Source organism: Natator depressus, chromosome 9 (genome assembly GCF_965152275.1).
Source record: "Natator depressus isolate rNatDep1 chromosome 9, rNatDep2.hap1, whole genome shotgun sequence".
Lineage (NCBI taxonomy): Eukaryota > Metazoa > Chordata > Testudines > Cheloniidae > Natator > Natator depressus.
In genome coordinates, this window is record NC_134242.1 from 9,627,377 (window position 1) to 9,649,550 (window position 22,174).

General features: G+C 37.6%; 1 protein-coding gene across 4 annotated transcripts in view; it reads right to left on the reverse strand.

Annotated features, from left to right (window-relative positions):
* Nucleotides 1-22,174, reverse strand: part of ATP11B (ATPase phospholipid transporting 11B (putative)) — a 119,803-nt gene that overhangs the window by 45,531 nt on the left and 52,098 nt on the right. For all 4 annotated transcript variants that reach the window (XM_074963491.1, XM_074963495.1, XM_074963494.1 and 1 more), the window contains exons 5-20: nucleotides 21,133-21,240; nucleotides 20,804-20,932; nucleotides 19,635-19,738; nucleotides 18,129-18,176; nucleotides 15,378-15,442; nucleotides 14,770-14,851; nucleotides 12,332-12,482; nucleotides 9,489-9,686; nucleotides 9,065-9,223; nucleotides 8,628-8,803; nucleotides 7,524-7,592; nucleotides 6,421-6,494; nucleotides 6,232-6,335; nucleotides 3,740-3,921; nucleotides 2,557-2,760; nucleotides 2,126-2,279 (exon numbers count right to left, since the gene is read on the reverse strand). In XM_074963491.1, coding sequence (XP_074819592.1) covers nucleotides 2,126-2,279; nucleotides 2,557-2,760; nucleotides 3,740-3,921; nucleotides 6,232-6,335; nucleotides 6,421-6,494; nucleotides 7,524-7,592; nucleotides 8,628-8,803; nucleotides 9,065-9,223; nucleotides 9,489-9,686; nucleotides 12,332-12,482; nucleotides 14,770-14,851; nucleotides 15,378-15,442; nucleotides 18,129-18,176; nucleotides 19,635-19,738; nucleotides 20,804-20,932; nucleotides 21,133-21,240 — 2,007 coding nt within the window. The remainder of the gene's footprint in view (nucleotides 1-2,125; nucleotides 2,280-2,556; nucleotides 2,761-3,739; nucleotides 3,922-6,231; nucleotides 6,336-6,420; nucleotides 6,495-7,523; nucleotides 7,593-8,627; nucleotides 8,804-9,064; nucleotides 9,224-9,488; nucleotides 9,687-12,331; nucleotides 12,483-14,769; nucleotides 14,852-15,377; nucleotides 15,443-18,128; nucleotides 18,177-19,634; nucleotides 19,739-20,803; nucleotides 20,933-21,132; nucleotides 21,241-22,174) is intronic.

Below are 22,174 nucleotides of genomic sequence, written 5' to 3' on the forward strand. Positions count from 1 at the left end.
GTTTATCCTCATCCTGTACTCATCTCAGAGTAATCTGACTAGTTTCGATGGCTAAGGCAAGTCAGTTCCATCAGAAGATACTTTAACATAGGTTGTGATAAGATGCAGGAAATAAGGAAGTTCTACTTGCAGGAGAAGATAGGAACTAGAGGATGTAAAAAAATGTTCTTGTTGGCTGCCACCTACCTTCTTTGGTAGCCAAGAATAAGTACCTCACAGATACAAAAGCAACTAAACAGGTATTGACCCCAAACTGGAAGATAGCTATGCTTTGAAGATGCAGGCTGGCAACAAAAATTTCAAGTCAAGCAAAATATGTAATATGACTATCATCATCAGGCCAGTGAATAAGCTCAGCCAGCAGGGAATCGTATCATCAAGAAACAAACCTCTCCTGAGATTTCAGAAACTTAAATAGAAGAACCCCACTGATTTCAGTGGACATTGGAACAGGTCCATAATTAATTGTTTTGATTTCCATGTATCCTTTAATAGGTACAATGTTACACAACAGCCAGAAACTAGTTCCACATTAGAAAGGTGTCTGATGCTCTCTAGGCAACGTTTTTTTCTTACATTATATACCCATTTTCAGTCCCATTACGTTAAGCAGAATAATCATCTCTCTCAGGAGCAACAGGTCTATCATGATGGTTAGCCATGATCCCATTTACTCAAAGGAATTCTTGAGAGGATCATTTACAAGCCAAGGCCAAACATGACATTTCACCCATGACAGTAATTTTGGAAACATCTGGATTTCTGGGCTGGATAGTGGTAATAAGTTACCAGTATTTCTGCAACCACTTTCTTCTATAGAGTCTGAACAGAATCATAGAAGGTTCAAACTTCATTCATGTGCCTGATAGGAACAAGCCAGCCAGAGAGATGCCACTACCCACTGTTGTAGGATATCCAGCAGCTTATTAAAACTGTGCTGAACAAAATTCAATGAAGACCTAAATATGAGTAGACGTGAAATCAGGACAGTTTCAGAAAAAAAAAGAAAGTCTGAAGGCACATTACCACTAGAGATCTTATTCTTTCAGAAGCTAGGCCTCATTTCCCCCCACAAACACAAACTTCCAGATCTTTTACACCTTTTAACAATTGCAGATGTACTTTCTTCATAAAGCTTCTCCAATTTAATCCAAGAAGAGTTCTCCATTTAGCTACTGAGGTGAGATGGAAATGATTTCCTTGAAGGAGTCTCAACCGTATTACTGGTTAATAGAACTGGCCTCTCTTCCTGTCAGCAGTAACTGAGAAAGTCTTATGTCTTTACTAAAATAGCATTGAAGAGCTGAGATACTCAAAACACTAGTAATTACAAGTATTGCAGGTGTCACAGTCACTTCGATATCCTACAAACACTGCACAGAAAACAAAAAACACAAGAAAACAAAATTTGTAAGAAGACTGTTTCTAGAACGTTTTCCTTTTGTCTTCTGTTGAAATATCCGAAATGAGCAAAACCCAGTACATTATGCTGCTACATGAATTCTAGTGAATAGTGACCTGTAGTGGCTCCTTGTCCAACTTTAGCTGGGATATTAATTTGATCACGCTTAATTGTCCATGTACTCATTAATTAGGGATACTAGCAACGGCATCCCCTACTGCTCTGCTGTGGCTGCCAGGCTGTCCACGTAAGTCCTACTACTTTGAAACCACCTACTGGAATATGTCCTGTACAGTATGTAGCACAAGAACAGCTGCTGCACATGGATCCTTACTAAGAGGTATTTTGTTAAATTAACTGATGTGAATGGTGCACAGATTTAGAAATGAAATTTTACACACAGATTTCATGTTCTCCTTTTTCACTGTGATACAGCTGCCCAAATGACAGAACCACCACTGACACAGACTTAATAGGTAAATAATAACGACAATGCTGTTAGATGACCAAACTGCTAAGCCAATGCTTGAGAACCAAACCTTTATTATGCAATATGTCTCTGGTTTCAGGTATACTAACTATTCTTCTGAGAAGAAGTTCACAATACTTAACTTTATAATAAGCTCTGGAATGCAGGATGTCATCATAATCAATGCAATATAGTTTACAAATTTAAACATTCTTATATTTGAAAACAACCATTAATATTGCATATTGACTTACCTTGGCTTTTTGCAGGGGTGCCATGCGACAACACAGCACTGCAGAACAATTTCTACAAACTTCCATGAACAGTTTTTCATGTTCCCTGAGTGCAAGAGAGAGGCTGGTCCCATCCACAACCAGCCCATGCTGGATTACATGATCATCCTTTATTCTATTCAGAAAAAAGAGATCATTATTATATTGAAAACAACACTGTATTTTAATTTAGTTACAGTAAGCAAGTACTATATTCACAACAAATCACACAAGTTGAGAAAAAGAGGGTCTCTTAGACTTTCAGAAGCAACAGCTTTATTAGTGTCAGAGTAAGTTTATATATTAGGCATGTAAATAAACAAAAATGACTAATTGTTATAAAACTTGAGAAATAAAAAATAAATAATCCAGAGTTAGTAACATCATTCAGATGTCCACATATGGTACTTTACCTCCTGGCTAGCTGCCTCAGCTGCTCTGCACATGTACTGTCTGATTTGTGTTGTACAAGTTCAAGGATGTTCATGGTCCTATGGAAGTGTCCACATGATAAACTCACACTAACAGCTGTTTCATGCTTATCTCCAGTAAGCACCCACACTTTGATACCAGCCAATCTGAGTGCCTCTATAGTTTCTTGGACTTTATCTTGGAGTCTGAAAATAGAGAACATCTTCACTAACTGGTAGAACACACTACAAAGAAACAGTCCACATTATGATTGGGTTTAATATTTAAATATAACAAAGCATGTGATAAAAAGCTACACAAAATCACATTTGAAATAGGCAGTTACGATATGGTAGGATATTTAACCTGTAAATTGGCTTATCTGGATGCAATAAGAGTTTTCCTAACACTATTCACAAATGTATTCAGCCATTTTCATTTCCACCCAGTCTAATCAAGACCTCAGGAAAGTACAATCTAAAGTTTACCTCTACTAAGTGAAATGACTTCAAACTTGCAGCAGTAAAGCCTTTTAAGCTAAGATCTTCTGTAGATATTTAAAAAAATCTTTTATAAGAAAAAAGTTTTAGTTTCCTATATTCAGTATCTTTTTCTATTTTTCTTTTTTACTTTTAGCAATATTTCCATAAAATACATGAAAAACCTTTTAGAGTTCTATCTGCACCCTGAAATTATAATCTTACACAAATCACAGTACTTTATTCAGCAATCTTTTGTTAAAGAGATTATGACCTCAAATTGGGAATCATCAGAATTTATCTTGAGACTAATTAAAACAGTTTTTAAAAAATACAGCATAAAAGTAGAAGGGCCTCAAGAGTATTTACTTTTCAGGTTTTTCCCAGGAGGCATCTAGAAGCCTTACCATACATTTAAGTCAGTCTGACTGTGAATGCACTTTACAAGGTAGACATTTGAAAACCTGTCTGTAAAGCACATAGCACACTATTGGAACTACCAAGTCTCACGTTGCAAAACATGTTTAGTACATTTAAGACTTCATTGAGTGTATGTGTGCATTTATTTAAGTGAAGATAAGTAGCCACCTATTACTTCATGGTTTGTCGGGACAATTTTACAAAGAAGGGTGCACCATCATGGAATTATAAAACAGAAGCTTGCTTTGTTTTTTGTAGAGAAATCAGCAGAAGGCCCAAAACATACTTGTCCTCTACTCCTGTAGCCCCAAGTAATTCCAGATCCTTTTCTATGAAGTTGAATACATCTGCCAGTCGTTCTTCTCGTTGCTGTAAGGCAGTTCTAGCCTCATGAAGGCGTCTGTCTATTTCCTGATACTCCTCAGCTGTGAATCTTCTATAGGCTACACATAAAGTTCTTAACCCTTTCTGCAACCAAACAAGATGTCGTATGTTTTCAGGGATAATAATGTTCATAAAATGATTTAAAAGCATATGAAAGGCAGTACAAGTACAATATTTATATCCTATAAAAATACACATAATGGACACCTTAAAAAACTGACCAGTTGCTTTAGATAAGGCAGATTACTACTACCAAGCTAAAATTTGGTTAAGTGCCAAAAATGCGCTCAGCACCATACAAGACAAAAAATAAATAACTAGAAGACATTGAGGGAAGGAAACATAATGGAAAGCCTGGAAGAGGCAGAAGGAATGTATTTGACTTTAAAAGCACCAGCAGGTCAAATGCTGACTAGTGACAGAGCACTCACAGGTATTAGAAAATTGTCCATGCATTTTGAGTTGCAGTAGTACAGTGTTATGGTAACAAAAGTGTTCAGCTAAGGAAAAGCTGTCATTGGAAAGAATAGGCTAGAGATTCCTAATTAGTCAGTTTTGCAGCCAGCGCTATATGAGAGTTCAGTATCCTTGAGGAGTCTAGAAGGACTCAGACTGCGGTCTATTTTGAGGATTTGGGAACAAATTCCCTCAACAGACGATCTCAGTGTGGTTGGAAGCTTTTCTAAGCATTTCCTGTTGCTTGCGAACATAACCTCTACCTTGCTTGGGTATAGCTTCAGTCAAATCATCCTCACCTAGATCCTCGGAGAGATGGGGGCAAGGATGACATTGGCATAAAAATGTTAATAATAGAGCTCAGTGTCACCTGCAAATTGCTGGCATTTGAACTCATGGAATCTTAGAATTTCTCCCCATGTAAGTGCCTCTCCACTCTTGACTAGTCCCCCTAAATCAGTGTTCTTTCCTGCACGGCCCGCGAGCCAGTGGTGGCTCCCGTGGACCCTAAGTGAAGTTCACTGTCAATCGTGCTCTCCGATGGTAGTGAGGCTGCAGCTAAGGCAGGCTCCCTGACTGCCCCAGCCCCACGCCGCTCCCAGAAGTGGCCAGCACGCCCCCCACAGCTCTAGGGTTAAGGGGAGGAGCAGAGGTCTCTGCACGCTGCTCCTGCCTGCAAGCACCGTCCCCATGGCTCCCATTGGCCAGGAACAGGGAACTGTGGCCAATGGAAGTTGTTGGAGTCGTGCTTGCAGAGAGGGACAGCGCACAGAGCCACGTGCCCCTCCAGGGGCCACAGGTGCACGTTGGTCCTTTACTTTGGGCAGCCCCGGCCCCAAGCCACTCCTGGAAGTGCTGTTCCCCGGGGCAGGTTCTGAATAGCTCTTCCACCACCCAACCTGCAGCCTCCTGGAGCCAGCCGCCCATGCCCCCTCCTGCACCGGAAGCCCCTGCCCCAGCCCTGAGCCCCCTCCTGCACCGCAAGCCCCTGCCCCAGCCCTGAGCCCCTTTCCAGAGCTCGCACCCCATGCCCCCTCCTGGAGCCGAACATTCTGCCCCAGGCTGGAGTCTCCTCCTGCACCCAAACTTCCTCCCAGAGTTTGCACCCCTCACCCCCTCCTGCACCCCAAGCCTCTGCCCCAGCCCTGAGCTCCCTCCAAGAGCCAGCCCCCCATACCCCCTCCTGCACTCCAAGCAATATTACCAATAACTGTAATATTACCATATCTACCAACAAAGAGTGTTCAACCGTCTGTGTCGGACATGCGTTCAACCATCTGTGTCAGGCTGATGTGGCTCTCATGTTGAAGGTTTTTTCCCAAAATTGCCCCCACTTCAAAAACAGTGAAGAGCACTGCCCTAAATTATGTTTCCTTGAACATTTTTCCTAGTTTAAACCTACCTAGGGCCTTAAAGCTGCATAAACATCTTAAAGTAATCTAAAGCCTTAGATAGAGTGGTTTAATCTGTTCAAGACTAAAGCTTTTGGTTGGTTTAAGCCACTAACGCAGCTTTAAGACCCTAGATATTGTAACTGGAAGGAACAAAAAGAGCTGACCAGAGATTCAAGGGGATCGGTTAAAAGACAGCAGCCAGAAAAGGACTGAATGGGTTCCCAACTGGCTTAAGTAACAGTGACTTCTTAGGATGCAATTGCCAAATTTAAATCTGAATGAGTTTTAAACTATAAATCAATTTTTTTTTGTTTTATAAGTTACACTGAGTTATCAATCAAACCAAATTAGAAGACATACTCATTTGTTCTGATTTGGTGGTGTCAGGTTCAGATCTCGCAGAGGCAGTGCCACATACATACAATACCCCTTCCACATAACAGAGGCCCACAGTTCTTTTGTACACGTCCACTATGTTTTCTGAGCAGTAGCACGAGCAACCAAGATCTATTAGTTGGTTCAGATCTTGAACATTTTGACTTACCAAAGCAAATTCATCTACGTGAATCCTTGTTTTGTCTATTTCTCCCCCTCTACTGTGAGGAAGAATGGAAGATTCTGCTCCTTTTGTGAATAAGAGCTTTTCTCCTAAGAAAAAACAGAGTAAAAATTGAGCATATGCACCATTTAGCAGTTTACAAATTACAACTTTGAGCAAGATCTGGCTGCTTACCAGAGGGACTCTCTACGATGACACTCATTCGTCTACGATTTGGATCAAACTCCAAAACATGAAGTAATTTAAACCTGGGGAGACAGAGGGGAAAGGAAAGCAGCTTTTCTTAGAAACAAATGCCAGTAGGAAACAGTTAAATACAAGTTATAAAAATGTCTCCCAAACCCCTATTCTGCTCCAGACATTCTATAAGAACTATACTATGTACAAATGGGGACTATTATCCATGCTTTCTCACCTGCTATTTTTCAGCAGTGGTGTATTGGTAGCCTCTGTCTGGCAAGAGTTAGGTTATCAGGGTTGGAAGGGACCTCAGGAGATCATCTAGTCCAACCCCCTGCTGAAAGCAGGACCAATTCCCAATTTTTGCCCCAGATTCCTAAATGGCTCCTTCAAGGACTGAACTCACAACCCTGGGTTTAGCAGGCCAATGCTCAAACCACTGAGCTATCCCTCCCCACCATGTTCTTTTTCCCAATGGAAATCTTTGTTTACTGAATACTAGCTTTGGGTCTGGAAATTAATTTAGCTGCTAGCTTGCTGCCTTATCTTGTATTAACTTAAGGGGTAACATTTGGAAAAGTGCTAAGTCAGTTAGAAACCTAAGGCCCATTTACTTTCAATAAGATTTATGATCCTAAGTGTCTAAGTCACTTTTGAAAATGTTATTTAAGAGCTCTGAAGGAAGTTAAGAGGTTTGAAAACTTTGACTTCAGTCATGTTATTACTAAGATAGATCAGACCAAGAAAAAAAATTCTGCACATATCCATATATTCTCAACTGCTTGCTGAAAAATTTGAGACATGATCAAAATGCACATGTATGACAGTTGCCATCTTCATATATACACAGCCACACACCTTCCATTGTTACATGCATTTAATTCTCATTAAAAAAATACTGAATACTACCATTTCAAGGACATCATATGCAAAGGTTTCAGAAAAAGGGAGTTATGGGGAAAGCAAGAGGAACAAAATATTCTGTGCTTTCCAGCTAGGAAGGGTAAAGATAATATAAAGTACAATATTATACTAATCCACATGAAATAATGTTCTGTCCTTTGAGAACCACAATAAATGTGATATGAAAGAAATACCTTTCTGGTCTTCCAAGGCTTTTCACTTCCATACCTTCCCCATTAGTTCCAGTAAATACAACACCAAATCTATAATGTGCAAAAAAACAACAAAAACAAAAAAAACAGGTTTGCCTGGTATTTTCATTAACATGAGAGTCTGTGGAAGAGCCATTTTTTAAATAATGCAAAAGTATTACATATTCTGAAAAAAGATCTAATTTCCAGAAAATTAAAAATACTCTTTACTTCTATGCCTCTTTTGTAGTAAAGATGATGCAGTGCTGTGTGAAACATAGTAACATAAGGAATATGCCCTCCATTTAAATTTGAGAGAATTAGTTTCTATAAATGTTTTTAACCACTCAATGTTTAACATCGGGTGGGGGTTTCTACATCTTCTACAGATCTAGTCTACCTTAAAGTATACGATGTGCTTTATTATTCTAAACATACACTTTACATATTCCATAACAGACTAATTTGCTAAGCCTAATTATAACTGCATTTCAGCAATACCAGCATCTTCCTAAATATTAACAAAACACAGATATGACAATTAAAACAGTCTGCTTTGTTTAAGCTTGATCAACTGATTCAAAGTGTTCACAGGTCCTGGTAACGTATCCTAACTTATTTTTAAAATAACTAATGAAAGTATTAAACAGCAATCCAATTTTAAGGTTGGAGTATTATAAACTAGAGAATTAAAACAGACATTTGCAGCCAGAGTATTTAAGTATTTATTTGTAATAGTTATTAAAATATTCTGCAATGTCCCAATGCCTCATTATTAATCTAGTCTAAGACTGTGCTAGAAGGCTAATAATCAGTCTACCTGTGAAGGATGTGAGCTGCCTAAGTTTCTAAGTGGCCCAGTGGAACCGTGATGTGTAGAGACCCCATTGACCATGTCCCTGGGCTGCCTACTTTCTACCAATTAATCCAGAAGTAAAACTTTCTCTATATAAAAAAATGCCTGGATGGGGTGTGTGTGTGATATATATAAAACCCCTTTGCAGTAAACTGTAGTAATTAGCCATAGGGCTGTGAAATCTCCCTGTTCACTTTTGAAGCTGCTGTTGGCCATGCTGTGCCGGTCACAATTTTGGCCTTAGAACTCACCTGCTAGCAGCTTCAACTAAAGCCTTCTCATCTGGTGAGGAAGCATAGTACTCCAGCTGAGACACTATTCCATTGGCACGCCAGTGCCCATCACCAATGCCATCGGTTTGATCTGCACTGATATGCACTGTGTGACAGAGACAGACTGCTTTCAAGAAAAGCTCTTCCTCTTTCATCTATAAAAAGACAGAGCAGTTCATAAGCCAAGTTTATCTTTCTAAAACAAGATGCATTACTCTACAGTACCACAGAATAAGGTATTTAAAAAAAATCAAATTTCTCAAACTGCCTTACATCTACCACTCTTTCTGTAACCATTTTTACTACCTGAAATCCTTCCAGAAATTTTTCTTCTTCTACGTAACACACCAAGAAAGAATATTTAAACTGAAATATTCATCAGCATTTATTCAGTTTGAAGAAAAATAAAATCTTACAAGACTCTGTCTAATTCCGTCTGGGGAATCCTCAGTCAACCCCTCTGGAACTAGTTTGCCATTGATCTCTTGGTATTTGATGCCATTAATAGAGCATTCCCGAAACTGCATTTCATTTTCAGTTAGTGTACCAGTTTTATCTGTAAACACATACTCCACCTAGAGTAATATAAAAGAAAACAAATTGGAATCAAGTACATTTAATACAGAAAAATTACCAACTCCCCATATATCACAAACTTATTTTGCTAACATTAAAAGAGACTTCAAATATGTATTTCTGCCATCATGTCAGATATGCAGATCTTATTTTCAAACTCGTATGAGTTGCTCAAAATAGAGTCAATATGAAGTCACTAATACTTTTCCTTACTGTTTAACACTGATATTTAAACAAAAAGTAAAAAATGAACATTATTGTTACCTGTCCTAACTCCTCATTGAGATCTGAAGTATTTACTTGTGCTCTCTGGTTTGTTTCTTCATGATAGAGGTCAAGATCCCAGCCAATAAAAAAAGATCCAAGAAATTTCTGCATCTCCACAGTCACATAAAGCGAAATAGGGATGATAAAATTGTAAAGTACCAGAAAAGCAAGAAAATCTGAAATAAATCTCAGAATCTATGAGAGAGAGAGAAGGAAAGGATTATCAGAGTCATTAAGCGGAACTTGGTCACTTAAGTGTGTTTCAGCATTATGAAAGGTATCAGATAGTCTGTACTGGAGGAGACTGAAGTCCTCTATATATACAGAAGAGGTACAATACAAGTAGCAACAATGCAGACTTCACCACAGTGCCCCAGCAATGTGCCTTTAAGACTGATGCAGACAGAATGCCTTTAGTGATGAGAGGATATTTCAGTTCTCAAGCCCATCAACCCATGTCTTCTCTGCTGAGACTGTAAAGGAGGGTGCAATATTAAGTGTGCTGATGATTCTGTAATGCAAAACACTTTTTTTTTAGGAATTGGATTGAGGTGACCAACTCACATCACATACTGCACAAAACAGCCAATCACAAACTTTAACAATCCACAAGTTATGAAGGCAAAACAAGTTAAAAGCAACAGATATTCCACATTGTTACCCATTTATCTATAGTATTCATAATTTACATTTGATATTGAAGATCACATTAAAGTAGCTTTACAAAGTAACAAAAGCTAGAAATTTCTATATTAAAGGATGACAACATAGTTCAGTCATACTTTGAAAAAGGTGTGAATCAAGGATGAAATGCAATTTTAGTTTCTTTGAATATTATCTTGATAATTAGTGTGACAATCTCAGCAATAAACTTATCTTTGAGGAAATTCCTACCAATGTCTGAAAGCTTAAAAAGGGATATTTGAGACAAGAAGAACTGAAACATACCTTTTAACTCCACTGAAATATACTGGAGTAGGAGAACAATGTGCAGGAATAGAGTGGAAACGTAGTAGATATTTTGCTAATAAAAAAAAGTGTTCTTCCTAACGAGGGAATGTTGGCATAACTATTTAATCAGCACTATAAGTTTACATGGTGATTTACAAAACAGAAGCTCCCTGCCCTAAAGATTTTCAAATCTAAGAAACATGATAAACAAAGTCATGGTACAGTGTAGTAGCTCAGAAAATGGAGGGTGTGAAGATATTTTGGGGGAAAAGGCAGCGGCAGAAGCTAGAAGGAATTCTTAAAAAACTTCACATTTAATGGAGATATAAAGGGGCGGGTGGCTGATAAGAATTGAAGAAAGATAAAGGGAGCAACAAAGTGAAAAAGAGATGATTAAGAGGGAAGGGTAGGAGGAAATGACATCAAAGAAAGGGGCAAGGTTACATATAGCCTTGAAGGTGAGGATGAGGGGATCGAATGGCTTAGTAAATACTTATCCTGTTTTTTTCCCCAACACACTACAATGGCTCCAGAAGTTCTTCTCATTTATATAGCAACTACTTTATACAAATTAAGAAAAAATATACACCTTTACTTGACTGACTACTTCAAAAAACTGGAGATTCTTGAAGTAGTTTTAGATCCTAAAAAGATGGTCACTAAGCAATTTTGAAACATCTTCAATTCATTAATATTTTGCAAAATTAAAATTTTAAATAAGATTGTTTTAAAGCTAGTACAAGAGCATTTGATAAGTTTAACACTCAACAGTAAATGTAATTTACAAAAAAGTAACATCCAGGAAGAGATTATGTTTATGTTTTTCCATTTCAATCTGGAAGAACATTCACATCATAAACCCATGGGAAAGTCACGTGTTATAATAAAGGTACCAATACAACATTAGCTGTAGGTTCCTCAATGAGAGCTCCTCATATCTTCTTCCATTTTATTTTACAGCAGCAGTGTGAAACTTGGGAGAACTCTCTTCAATCCAACAATTTGGATCCTTTTACATATTTGTATGACGACTAGTCAGCACACACCAACTGCCACTGCCTTAGAGTCTAGAGGGGAGATTTCCAAAGTTACAAAGGCAAGTTAGGTGCCTAACTCCCAAAGTAAGTAAGTGGGAAATGAGCATTTAACTCCAGTTTGTACCTCTGAAAATTTCAACCCTCTCAAACTTTCCTATAAGCTCCTGAACTGCATGGGAAGCAGGAGGCCCCCCAAAACAAGTCAGAAATTTAAAATAAAAGTAAAGTAAAAAAATGACTAAGTAGGGATATCCTCCAGAGATGTAAACTATAAGATCCAATGGAACATCTCCTCAAAGAATTCCTTCAAACTCTAAAGGGAAGAGAATTCTGTCTGGCAATGTCTTCAAAGCAGCGAAATTACAGGCAAAGGGAAGTTACTTGAAGGATACCAGCATGACAGGATTTCCCAAAGTAAAAAATATAATAAAAATCACAGGAACAGGCAGTGCACAAAATAGGCAAAATCCCAAAAATGTCTTTGTTTTAACATAAAAGGATGGGCAAGATACCATCAAACAATGTGAGATGAACACACAGAACCCTGTGACAGAGCCTTGTGAATATACCCTACTAAAAACCAAAACGATCAAAAACTAGGCCTTGCCAAAAGAAACAAAAAGTCTAGGAAATGACAGCTTGTGCTCCCCCACTTCAGAAACAGGACTAAAACTAAAGCTGGATTCCTCCAAAGGCTAAATTAAAGCAATACTGATTTCCAACTATATCTATGAAAGACTATGCAGCTGCCATGCCTAAATCCAAGAATGGCAGTATTCTCAGGTTCAGACACACTATTAGTATCTATGGGTGTATTTATTCAATACGTAGTTTTACATAACCACATATTACCTTACTGCTGTTTCTTTCATGTTCAGTTTTCTGGTCATACCAAGGTTCATCCCATTTTTCTTCAGCTTGCCATGCATATTTTAAAATTGTACTCAGGACTGCTTCAAAAAGGAGGATTATTAAATAGATAATCAAAAATGAGTTCATAGACCTAGGAGGACACAAAAATACTATTTCAGTGTATTCTGTTCTGTTTTTTCCTTAATGTATGAAAGCAATGTTAAATTTTAACTATGACAAAATGTTTTGTTGGCAAATATTTTCAGTGTGTCTGTTTCAAAGAACAGAAAAGTTTTTATGTGACAAATGGAAACAATGGCAAACAGGAATGGAAGACTACATTTGACTAGAATGTATACTAAATTACAGTAGATTTCTGCAGTTATTGTAAATTGAAGGTTAGATTAAGGTGTAACACTATCAAAATCTGTCTCCTGAAACAGCTGCTGTTTGGAGTTTTGGGAATTAACTTTTATTATCCTTGTTCCAAGGACACCCTCTCTTCTGAATACCACTTCAGAATATGAAGGAACTAAGGAAGACCAATACAGAGATCCAATCCAAGGCCACTCCCTTTTTGCTACCTGAAAATGCAGTTCCACAGCATTGCCTGTCAGTACCTTGACTGGACAGTGACCACCTTTCAACCCTGTCAGTACTCATTAAGGTCAGAGTTGATGTCAATGCATGGGAAATGTTAAACGACGGGAGGGAAAGATACAGCAGCTTCTTGTGCATCCCACAGATTTGTTTGTGTCTGACTACATTAGTATACCATATATACTCATTCATAAGCCAAATTTTTTTAGTAAAAAAGGGAAGCACCAGAGAAGGGGGTTGGCTTATGAACGGGTATGGGGGGAGAGGTGGGATACAGCCCCTCCCCCGAACAGAGGCGGCAAGGAGAGGCAGCACAGCCAGCAGAGCCAGAAGAGAAGAGGAGGGGCCAGAGTCTCTCTGCTTCTGGCTACGCTGCTCTCCCCCCAGCCTCTGAAGCAGCTGCAGCTCTGGGGCTGGCAGGCTGCGGCTGCGGCGCCCGGCCTGCCGGAGCAGCTCCAGCCAGGCCAGAGACATCCTCCCCGGCCCTCTCCAGATAAGGTGGGAAGGGATGGAATGGGGAGAGTGTGGGGGTCCTAGGCAGCACTCCCCTGATCCCCAGTTTCTCCCCCTCAAAAAATTTCCCCACCAGTTGCTGTCCTGGCCCATCAAGGTAAGCAGCTGGCACACCAGGACACTTTGTTTACTTAGGTTTACCTCCGTGCCTGCACACCCTCGAGGTAAACAAACCATCTTGACCCGCCAGCAGCTTATCCTGATGGCCCGAGAGCCAAAGTTTGCTGACCCCTAAATTATAGGGTCGGCCTATGAATCGGTCATAAAAAATTTCCATTTTTACTTATCCATCTTGGGGTGGTCGGCTTATAAATGAACCGGCTTATGATAGAGTATATATGGTAATTAACTCTTTGGTTGTAAAAGAATGTCAGCGGGACAGCCTGTACTTTTAACAACTTGCACAGAGAGAACAAATTAAATATTTTTAAGAGACAAATTTGGTATAATGAGTTCCATTTGTAGAGTTATGTCAAAACAGTACATTTAACAGCCTTTTAGACCGGAAAGACAACAAGCCAAGAATTAAAAATAGAACTTGCAATCTGTATAAGGAGTTAATATCCCACACATAATGTTTCTGGGTAAATTATTTTTTCCAGAAATTAAACAAAAAATACTTTTTTCATGGCAAACTGCATTTTCCAGTATCTTCAGATAGTGCTCCATATACACCTGAGGAGACATTCTTTTCAGAGTCTGCATCTTCTCTAATAATACCGCAGACCATGTAACAAGGACAAGCACCCACATGGAACAAAAAGGGGAGAAAATCAGAATTCAGGAGATAGAAATTAAGACTTCGACTGAGTTCATCCCACTGCAAGCGCAGGATGCAACCTCCTAATAAAGGATGTGTCAAGAGAGTAACAAAGGCTGGGACTACTGTAAAACACAGACTCCAAACCCCTGGTGAAAGGAGCACCTCACATCTCTTGAATAATCTCCTCCTGCCTACTCTGGAGTAGCATTATGGCCTTAGATAGTCTCTGTGTGAGGACTGCCAAACACGGCCTTAGAGGAAAAACTGACTTATTTTTATTATTCTAATCCTTCCTTGTAAGAGTGAGCAATCAAACTAGTTTTGCATACTATTGCAAAATGAAGCTGTAAGTAATGAAGTGATGAAATTAGATAACCAGTATTAAAAAATGAAATTTAAATTACAATTACACCAGCCTGCAGAAGGCCTAGCATTTACAATAGCTCCCTTTGTCTATGTACTGACAAAAACATAGGCAATTAATTTTTTTAATTACTGCTGAAACACCGAGTTTAGATTCTACACATAAATAAGACAGTATAACAACACATACAGTACATACTTTTCTACTGCTGATCGTTTCTGAGATTTACTCTTGTAATTTAATGCCATCTTTGTCTCCATACCCGTATACACAGCAACACCTGAAAAAAAACAGAATATTTCAGTTTCTGTTCAGGTACAGCTTGGTATTTTCTACAAAAATTAGAGGGGTTGCTACTTGTAATGTGCACTCAGACACCATGGTGAGGCTAGTTAGACTTTTCGGTGGCATTCTGTGATGATAGAGCAGAGTTTTGGAACTAATTTTAGTACTTGCTAATACTGCTCAATGTTAGGTCTGTACTGTTCCCTGATATATAATTAAGGATATAGAGGTCAGAATATAAATGCCCTAGAGTAGGTCTTAAACACTGGAAACAGACAGCAGTGTCAGAGCCACCTATCTAATGGACTCATTACTCCATTATTAAACCCAAAGACAGAATTTGATATCCCACAGGGCTCTCTGGTCATAGTCTCCTCCCCTTCAGCCATAATCATACCCCATCTACAGGTAACCCCCAGTAGGACTGTTAAAATATCTTCAATAGGAGGAAGAAAATTAGGCCACAATTCATCAACATGTTTTAAGAAGACACTGTTAAAAATGTTTCCATGTCTACAAACCAAAAATTTCTTTTGTGTTTTTTAATCTTGCTCCTCGAAGTAAAAGACTTTCAGGCCCAAGAGGTCTAAAAAGAAATAGATACATCAGCATTTTTTTTTTTAAAAGCACAATATTTAAGAATGGCTATTTTTAAAATCTAGGACATCACCACATTTTGAATTCTAAGGATCCCTTTAAATTAATTTGTATTAGCTGAAACTGGTGCTGTGGAAAGCACAGCTGTAGTTATCAGGAAGGTTAATTTAAGGTAAGAGTGGTATGTATATGTTCCATCCCAGTGTTTGTACCATCTTTGGAAATTGTCAAAAAAGTTAGCTTAAAGTCAAGCAAAAAAAGTAAAATTTCCTTATTTTGCCTGAAGTGGTTCCAACAGAAATTGAAATGGAAAAAAACTCCAGTGGAGAGGCAGACACCAGAATTAAAAACTAAACACTAAGATGTACAGCTTATTAGCCTCCTGTACAGTTTAGTGTTGATTTTTCACTCTTTCATAAGCAGTAGCAACAATAGCTCATGACTACCATTTACATAAACAAAGTACCTGATCCTTCAAGTTCAGTTGAAAACATAACCCAGATTTAAAAAACTGTGTTCTCAAGAGACAGACTTTTATGCTAGACTAACTGTAGCTACACAAGCAATTGCCATAGTTTCATCTACAACCACAGTAACCGTATGCGCAAATTATGCACTTGAGCGTGTGACATTTGCTTTAATTTTTTTCCGTATAAAATCACTGTTAGAAAGAATTCAACCCAAACCTGAGTAAAAATTCTTATAATGTAAATATTTCTTAGGCGATTTGCAAAGTTTTAATGAAAAAAAAAAAAGCAATATAGTACACTTGAAGTAGAGAAGATTTTACATGTTCAGGTAAATTATGTTCTCCTAAGAAGCCGTACCCATATTGCTGGACTCAAATGGTTTTACAGTCAATAAAACCAGTTTAGCTAGCTCAGAATACATAGTTCAATCAGTGCAGTACAGGCAAACCTGGTTTCTTTTTGATGGTAAAGAGATATGAGCTCTGTCTACTGGTGGAGTTGTAAGTGTGTCATCACACATGGTTTAAACTGGTTCTGCTATACTTTTCAACTGATTTAATTTTGAGATTAATCCTGGAGCTGAACGTGAAAAGCTTGGCCATAATATATTCTGAAGACCTGCAAATGTGGTAGCAACTGAAAGAAAACCTTTGGGAATGCCCTGTTTTTGTTGTTCAGGCATAGGCTCTGGGACTGAAAGATGTGTCTTCTGTCTCCACACTTCATGCAAGACCTTTGAAAAGAGCTCAGGCAAATCATTTATTCACCCTTTATTCAAATGTACTCATCTTTAAAACTGACATAATATTCACCAACCTCACAGAGGTATTGAGAGCATCACTTCATTCACATTTATAAAGATTTTTATAATTTTCCGATAAAAGGCACTATATAGGTGCTGAAATATAAACTTGTTTCAGAGGTTATTCAGTTAGTGAAAAAAGGGCCTTAAAAAAAAAAAAAAAAAAAAATCAGAACCAGTCCAAGAAGTTCATTCTTAACTGGTTCTGATTTTTTTAAGGCCCTTTTCCCACTTAACTGAATAATCTCTTTAAAAAGTTTATAATTGAGCACTTATATAGTGCCTTCTATCTGAAGATATAAAAATTTATTTAAACGTTAATTAAGCAAGCTTCCCAATTTGGTTGTGAGCTCAGTAAACATGTCAATTTTAAAGATGAGTAAATTGAAGTACAGGGTGAATAAATGATTTGACCAAAGTCTCAAATGAAGTGTGGAGACAGAAGATAGATCTTTCATCCCTAAGGCCTATGCCTGAACAACAAAAACAATTAAGAATGAACTTCTTGGGCATTAAAATATCAAACAAGTCATAGGAAGGAACTGGTTTGTTAATGAATACATCTATTATGTATAAAAGCACATTTTAAAGATAGAGAGGACCAACTTTTCAAGAGGTCTCAACACCTAACAGCTCTACTTTCAATCTGGGCGCTAAGTACTCTTGAAACTCTGGGCACTTCTTTTAGGTGCCTATATGGGAGCTAATATCAGTTGAAAATCCAGTCTTAAATCTCTGAACTTCTTTACTGCTTGACCCTTTTGATAATTTTTGCTGTATTTTAAATGCATATTCCATTTATTTCAATGGACAGGAAAACCTATTACACCAGGCATGTTCACTACCACAGGTGTTGTGCATTTATATGCTCTGCAACATTTAAGTAGTTAAATACCTAGTGAAAGTGCACATTTATTAAATATGTTTAAAAAAAAAAAAAGCCCCAGCAGGGTAATAAGCCAGTAGTTCCCACTGATTGCAACAGGAGCTGAGAGTGCTCAGTGCCTCTGATCATCAAGCCATGGGTATCTACTGCATTACAAGACATAGAATTGTAAGTTACAACACTTCTCACAAATATGACATGCTAACTTCATACACACATTTTAAAAACATTCAAATGCCAACTTTACAAAAAGCAAGTTAATTCAAGTGGTGAAGTTAACACTTAAAATTACCATAAACGAAACTTCGGAAAACAAGTCAGTCTAGGTTTAACTACTTCAGCTGTCTAATCTAGTTTTACTTGACTCAACCTTTACTATGGAGTTGAAGTAGCACCTGGATAATAAACTATTACCCTTTTCCATTCCATGATAATGCTCTTTTATGATGGTCATGTTCGATCACCTTAGCTTAGCTTTTAAGTTTTATTAAGTTAGCTTTACAAACATTTTACTTACCGCACAATTTCCTCAATTTGATGACTTATAGTTATTCTTCCAACAAATCTATGAAAAAAGGTCATATGCCAGAATGTTGGTGTACAAACTCCAATATAAAAAAAGACTTTATTTCATTAATGCAAGGAAAGCATGACATAAATGCGGTATGCGCCAGATGGAATATCCCGTCCTTGATTTACAGTCTGTTTTATTAATGGGCAATACATTAACCTTGGTGATAATTTTGAGGTATGTTTCAAGAAGTCATCAACAAGAGCTATGAATCATCCCCCCTTCAAGAAAATGAACTGAGTGATTTTAGAAATAACCCATACAACTCAATTTATGAAATCAGGTAAAAAATATCTTTTGTTAAGTTGGTTGAACCTCCCCCCACCAAATGATTACATGTTCCAATCAAGAAATATAATTCCTTGGGGAAAAAAAAAAAAAAAAGGCAAAGTTACCAGTACATTTTTCATCTGAAATGAATAGTAATTTCACATCTAACAAAGCAGATGAATAAACTATCCAGGTACTTTCAAATTCTTCGGTGACTGAAATGTCAAAAATATTTTGTATGCCTTATAACACCCTGATATGAAATGACTGTAAAAGTTCACTATCATTGGTTTACTAGTTCTTTACTGACATCACTAGTTCTATGACCTTTACAATCCACTTGAGATTCAGTGTTCAATAACTAGTTAAGCAAATATACATTCATGTTATGAATCTGAAATTCCACAAGGATCCAAATACTCAGTTAAAATAAGCTACTGTCCACATAATATGATAACTTTCATGTATATTCATTTTAGTAATCAGCTTCTATTAAAGCTAGTCATTAATAAAAAAAATCATGCAATGTTACTATTATGCTATGAGTAAGAAATATTTACAGGGTCATAGACCTGCACATAGCATACATTTGTTAGGAAAACACCCTTTTTAAAAGTCTATCACATTGCTTGCTGACTGTAGCTTTTAAATGAGACATGTTGGCGTAGTAAGGGTTTACTAAACTACTCTTTTGCTACTGGGAAACAGTTCAAATCCTCCTTAGGCTGTAAATGAAAGTAAATTTTGGGGTATATGGTCTTAGTAGAAAATCAAAACAAATCACACAATTTGAGACACTTTAATTTATAACCAAAGAAAGGGGAGTTAAATATTCAGGACTGAAGTGTTTTGGCAGAACCACATACAGCTCGTCTTTTTCCACAATTCCTGCTCAAGCACCATTACTTTTAAAAGTTGTGAACAAATTTACTGCTTAACAAGCGATGTAGAACCATGCTGGAGTTAAAATGTAAACAATAAAAATCAGAAGGCTCTTTCCCTTTTTGCAGCTTTAAGCAGCATAGGGATTTACGTACAAACTCCGACATTTGTTTAATAAAACCTGAAATGTACAACAATACACAGAGAGAAACTTTCCTCTCAGCAAGATCCATATAATTAATCACCATCAGAAATTTTGCGTTTCAATCAACTTCGAAATTATGAAGAATAAAATGACACCTGTATAGGTCTGCTTCTGGCTGTTGACATTCTATAACAGCTACGAGTGTGTCCAGGTTGGCAACTGACTGTAATACTGCTGTTTCTGGGACTGCAACATGAGTCTGAAAAACACACATCTCTATATATGAGAATTTCTCAATGATACAGAAAGGTACTAGTTTGTTGGCATTTCTTTGGTCAAGGAAAGCCTCTGGAACCCTGAAAAGGTCATGGATTTTGTATATGAAAGCATCACATCTTGTACACTGACAGATGTTTCACCATTATGTCACTGCAAACTACCATTTAAAGTACTGCAATAATGTTCCTTAAAAGTGATTAATGTGGGTTTTTTCTGGCCAAGTTAATTACCATTTATAACATTTCTTACATTACCAGATCAAGCAAGGTTCTTGGTCCTATTAATATACTGCAGCTCAAACCAAAAGAAAAATAAACAGGGATACTACAGTTCTGATATATTAAGACACACCTAATAACTAAAGGTCAGATTCTGCTACTCTTACTTTCACTGAGTAGTACATCTTACTTAAAAAGTAAGCCCACTGATTTCAAGGGGGGTTGGGTACTACTCAGTTTGAGTAAGGGTGGCAGAATAAGATCTTATGTGTAGCACAAGAAGGTAAAACAGCAGATTATGACGTATCGTGATATTAAAAATAGCCTTGCTATGTGCTCAAATAAGATAAAAATTAACTATATTTCGATAAGTACAGAACCTAGACACTCTCTTTACTTTTAGTGAAACTGCTAGCACATTAACAACAAGGAGTCTGGTGGCACCTTAAAGGCTAACAGATTTATTTGGGCATAAGCTTTCGTGGGTAAACCATCACTTCTTCAGATGTGAAGAAGTGGTGTTTTACTCACAAAAGCTTATGCCCAAATAAATCTGATCATCTTTAAAGGTGCCACCAGACTCCTTGTTGTTTTTGTGGATACAGACTAACACGGCTACCCCCGATACTTGCTAGCACATTGTGGGAGCTGTGAGAAATGTTTAAAAAAAGTAAAATTAGACACACAAAAACCTCCCATTTGAGTCATTAACAGAGAAATTTAAGGAAGCTGGCCTTTACTAAGTTAGCAAAGGCTGTAAGTTGATTTGACTCTTATTTCTACGTTGCATTTCATACTAGAAAACTGCATATGTTTAGATTACCAACCTTAAGATTAGTTTCTCCATCCAAGCTAGCAGTAGTAACATGACACGAACCATCCACTCTATCGGAGGACAGAAGTACAAGATCAACAGGGAAAGTCTCATCTTTGGCTACTCTGACAATATCGCCCACCTGAAAGATAAACAAAAATGAGAGTATGCTTTTGAAAAAGAATAGATTAAGAATTAATTTTAACAGTTATTCAAAATTATAATGCAATAGACCAACATAAAATTGCAATGCAGCAAATGAGCATTTTGCTGAAATGAACTGGCATAACTACAGTTCTAAAGAAGAAATACACTGTTTTCTGCTAGTTACTAGACACATACCCTAATGTTTTTTGATCTAGTTTTTACAAGGCCACCACTTCGAACGACATAAACTGGAGCTCCATTTACTTCGTTGTCTGCTTTATGTCGTAACCAGTCTTCATACCCCTGCAGAAATACAAGATTGAATGTTATATTTTAAACAGCTATATACTTTTCTAAGAGTAACAAAGTAATTTGAGGCACCATAGCTTTGCAAACAAGCAGCCAGCTGTGTGACCGAAAGCATGTCACCAGACCTCTGTTCTATTCAGGTTCGACTGCACCCATCACTGTGCAGTCGAAGCACCCTCTGTTTTCACTAGTTTCAGATTTGTTAAATAAGGATAAAAAAACATAGCAAATGTAATGTAGAATTATGGAATCTGTTATTACTATTTTAAAACAAATATCTGCGGTGAAGGTTCCATAAGAAGAGTTAAAACAACTGCTCATGCAACCTGAGAGCCTCACAATGTCTAAGTGGATTAAGGCAACTGAGTAGGGAATACAGACAATCATTCCCACAGTCTCATTTACTGATTTATTAAAATAACCCCCTTTTCTGTTGAACTATGCAATTCCCAGAGAGCTTGCTCTAGCGTCTTTCTGAGCAACAGCCGAGGCACCTGTTCTTGCAAAGAGATTTTAACTTATGGTGTGGAGTTGACATTCATGTTTTGTTGAGCAAGTGGAAATGACAGTGTATGTGAGAAAAACAGTCAGGTACAAAGTTTTAATTCATCCAGAGTGTGCCAGGGCAACGGTTTAGAGTGACTAATCAACCTGGATTTTTAATAGAGAAGACAATCCAACATTTTCCCCTCCAGATATTCAAAAATCAAATGAGGGTACATGTCCTGTTTTATATTTTCTTTGTACATCAGTTAATATATTACTTGTTTACTTGTACACCTCCCAATACATTTGTGGACAGACAGTAATAGGTATATCCTGGAAGATACTGTTGATATGCAGGAGGCAATGGATTGTCCAGCATTCATATGAATTAAACGGCTATCTGTATTCCTGAAACTAAGATTAATGTTAATATTATTTGTAT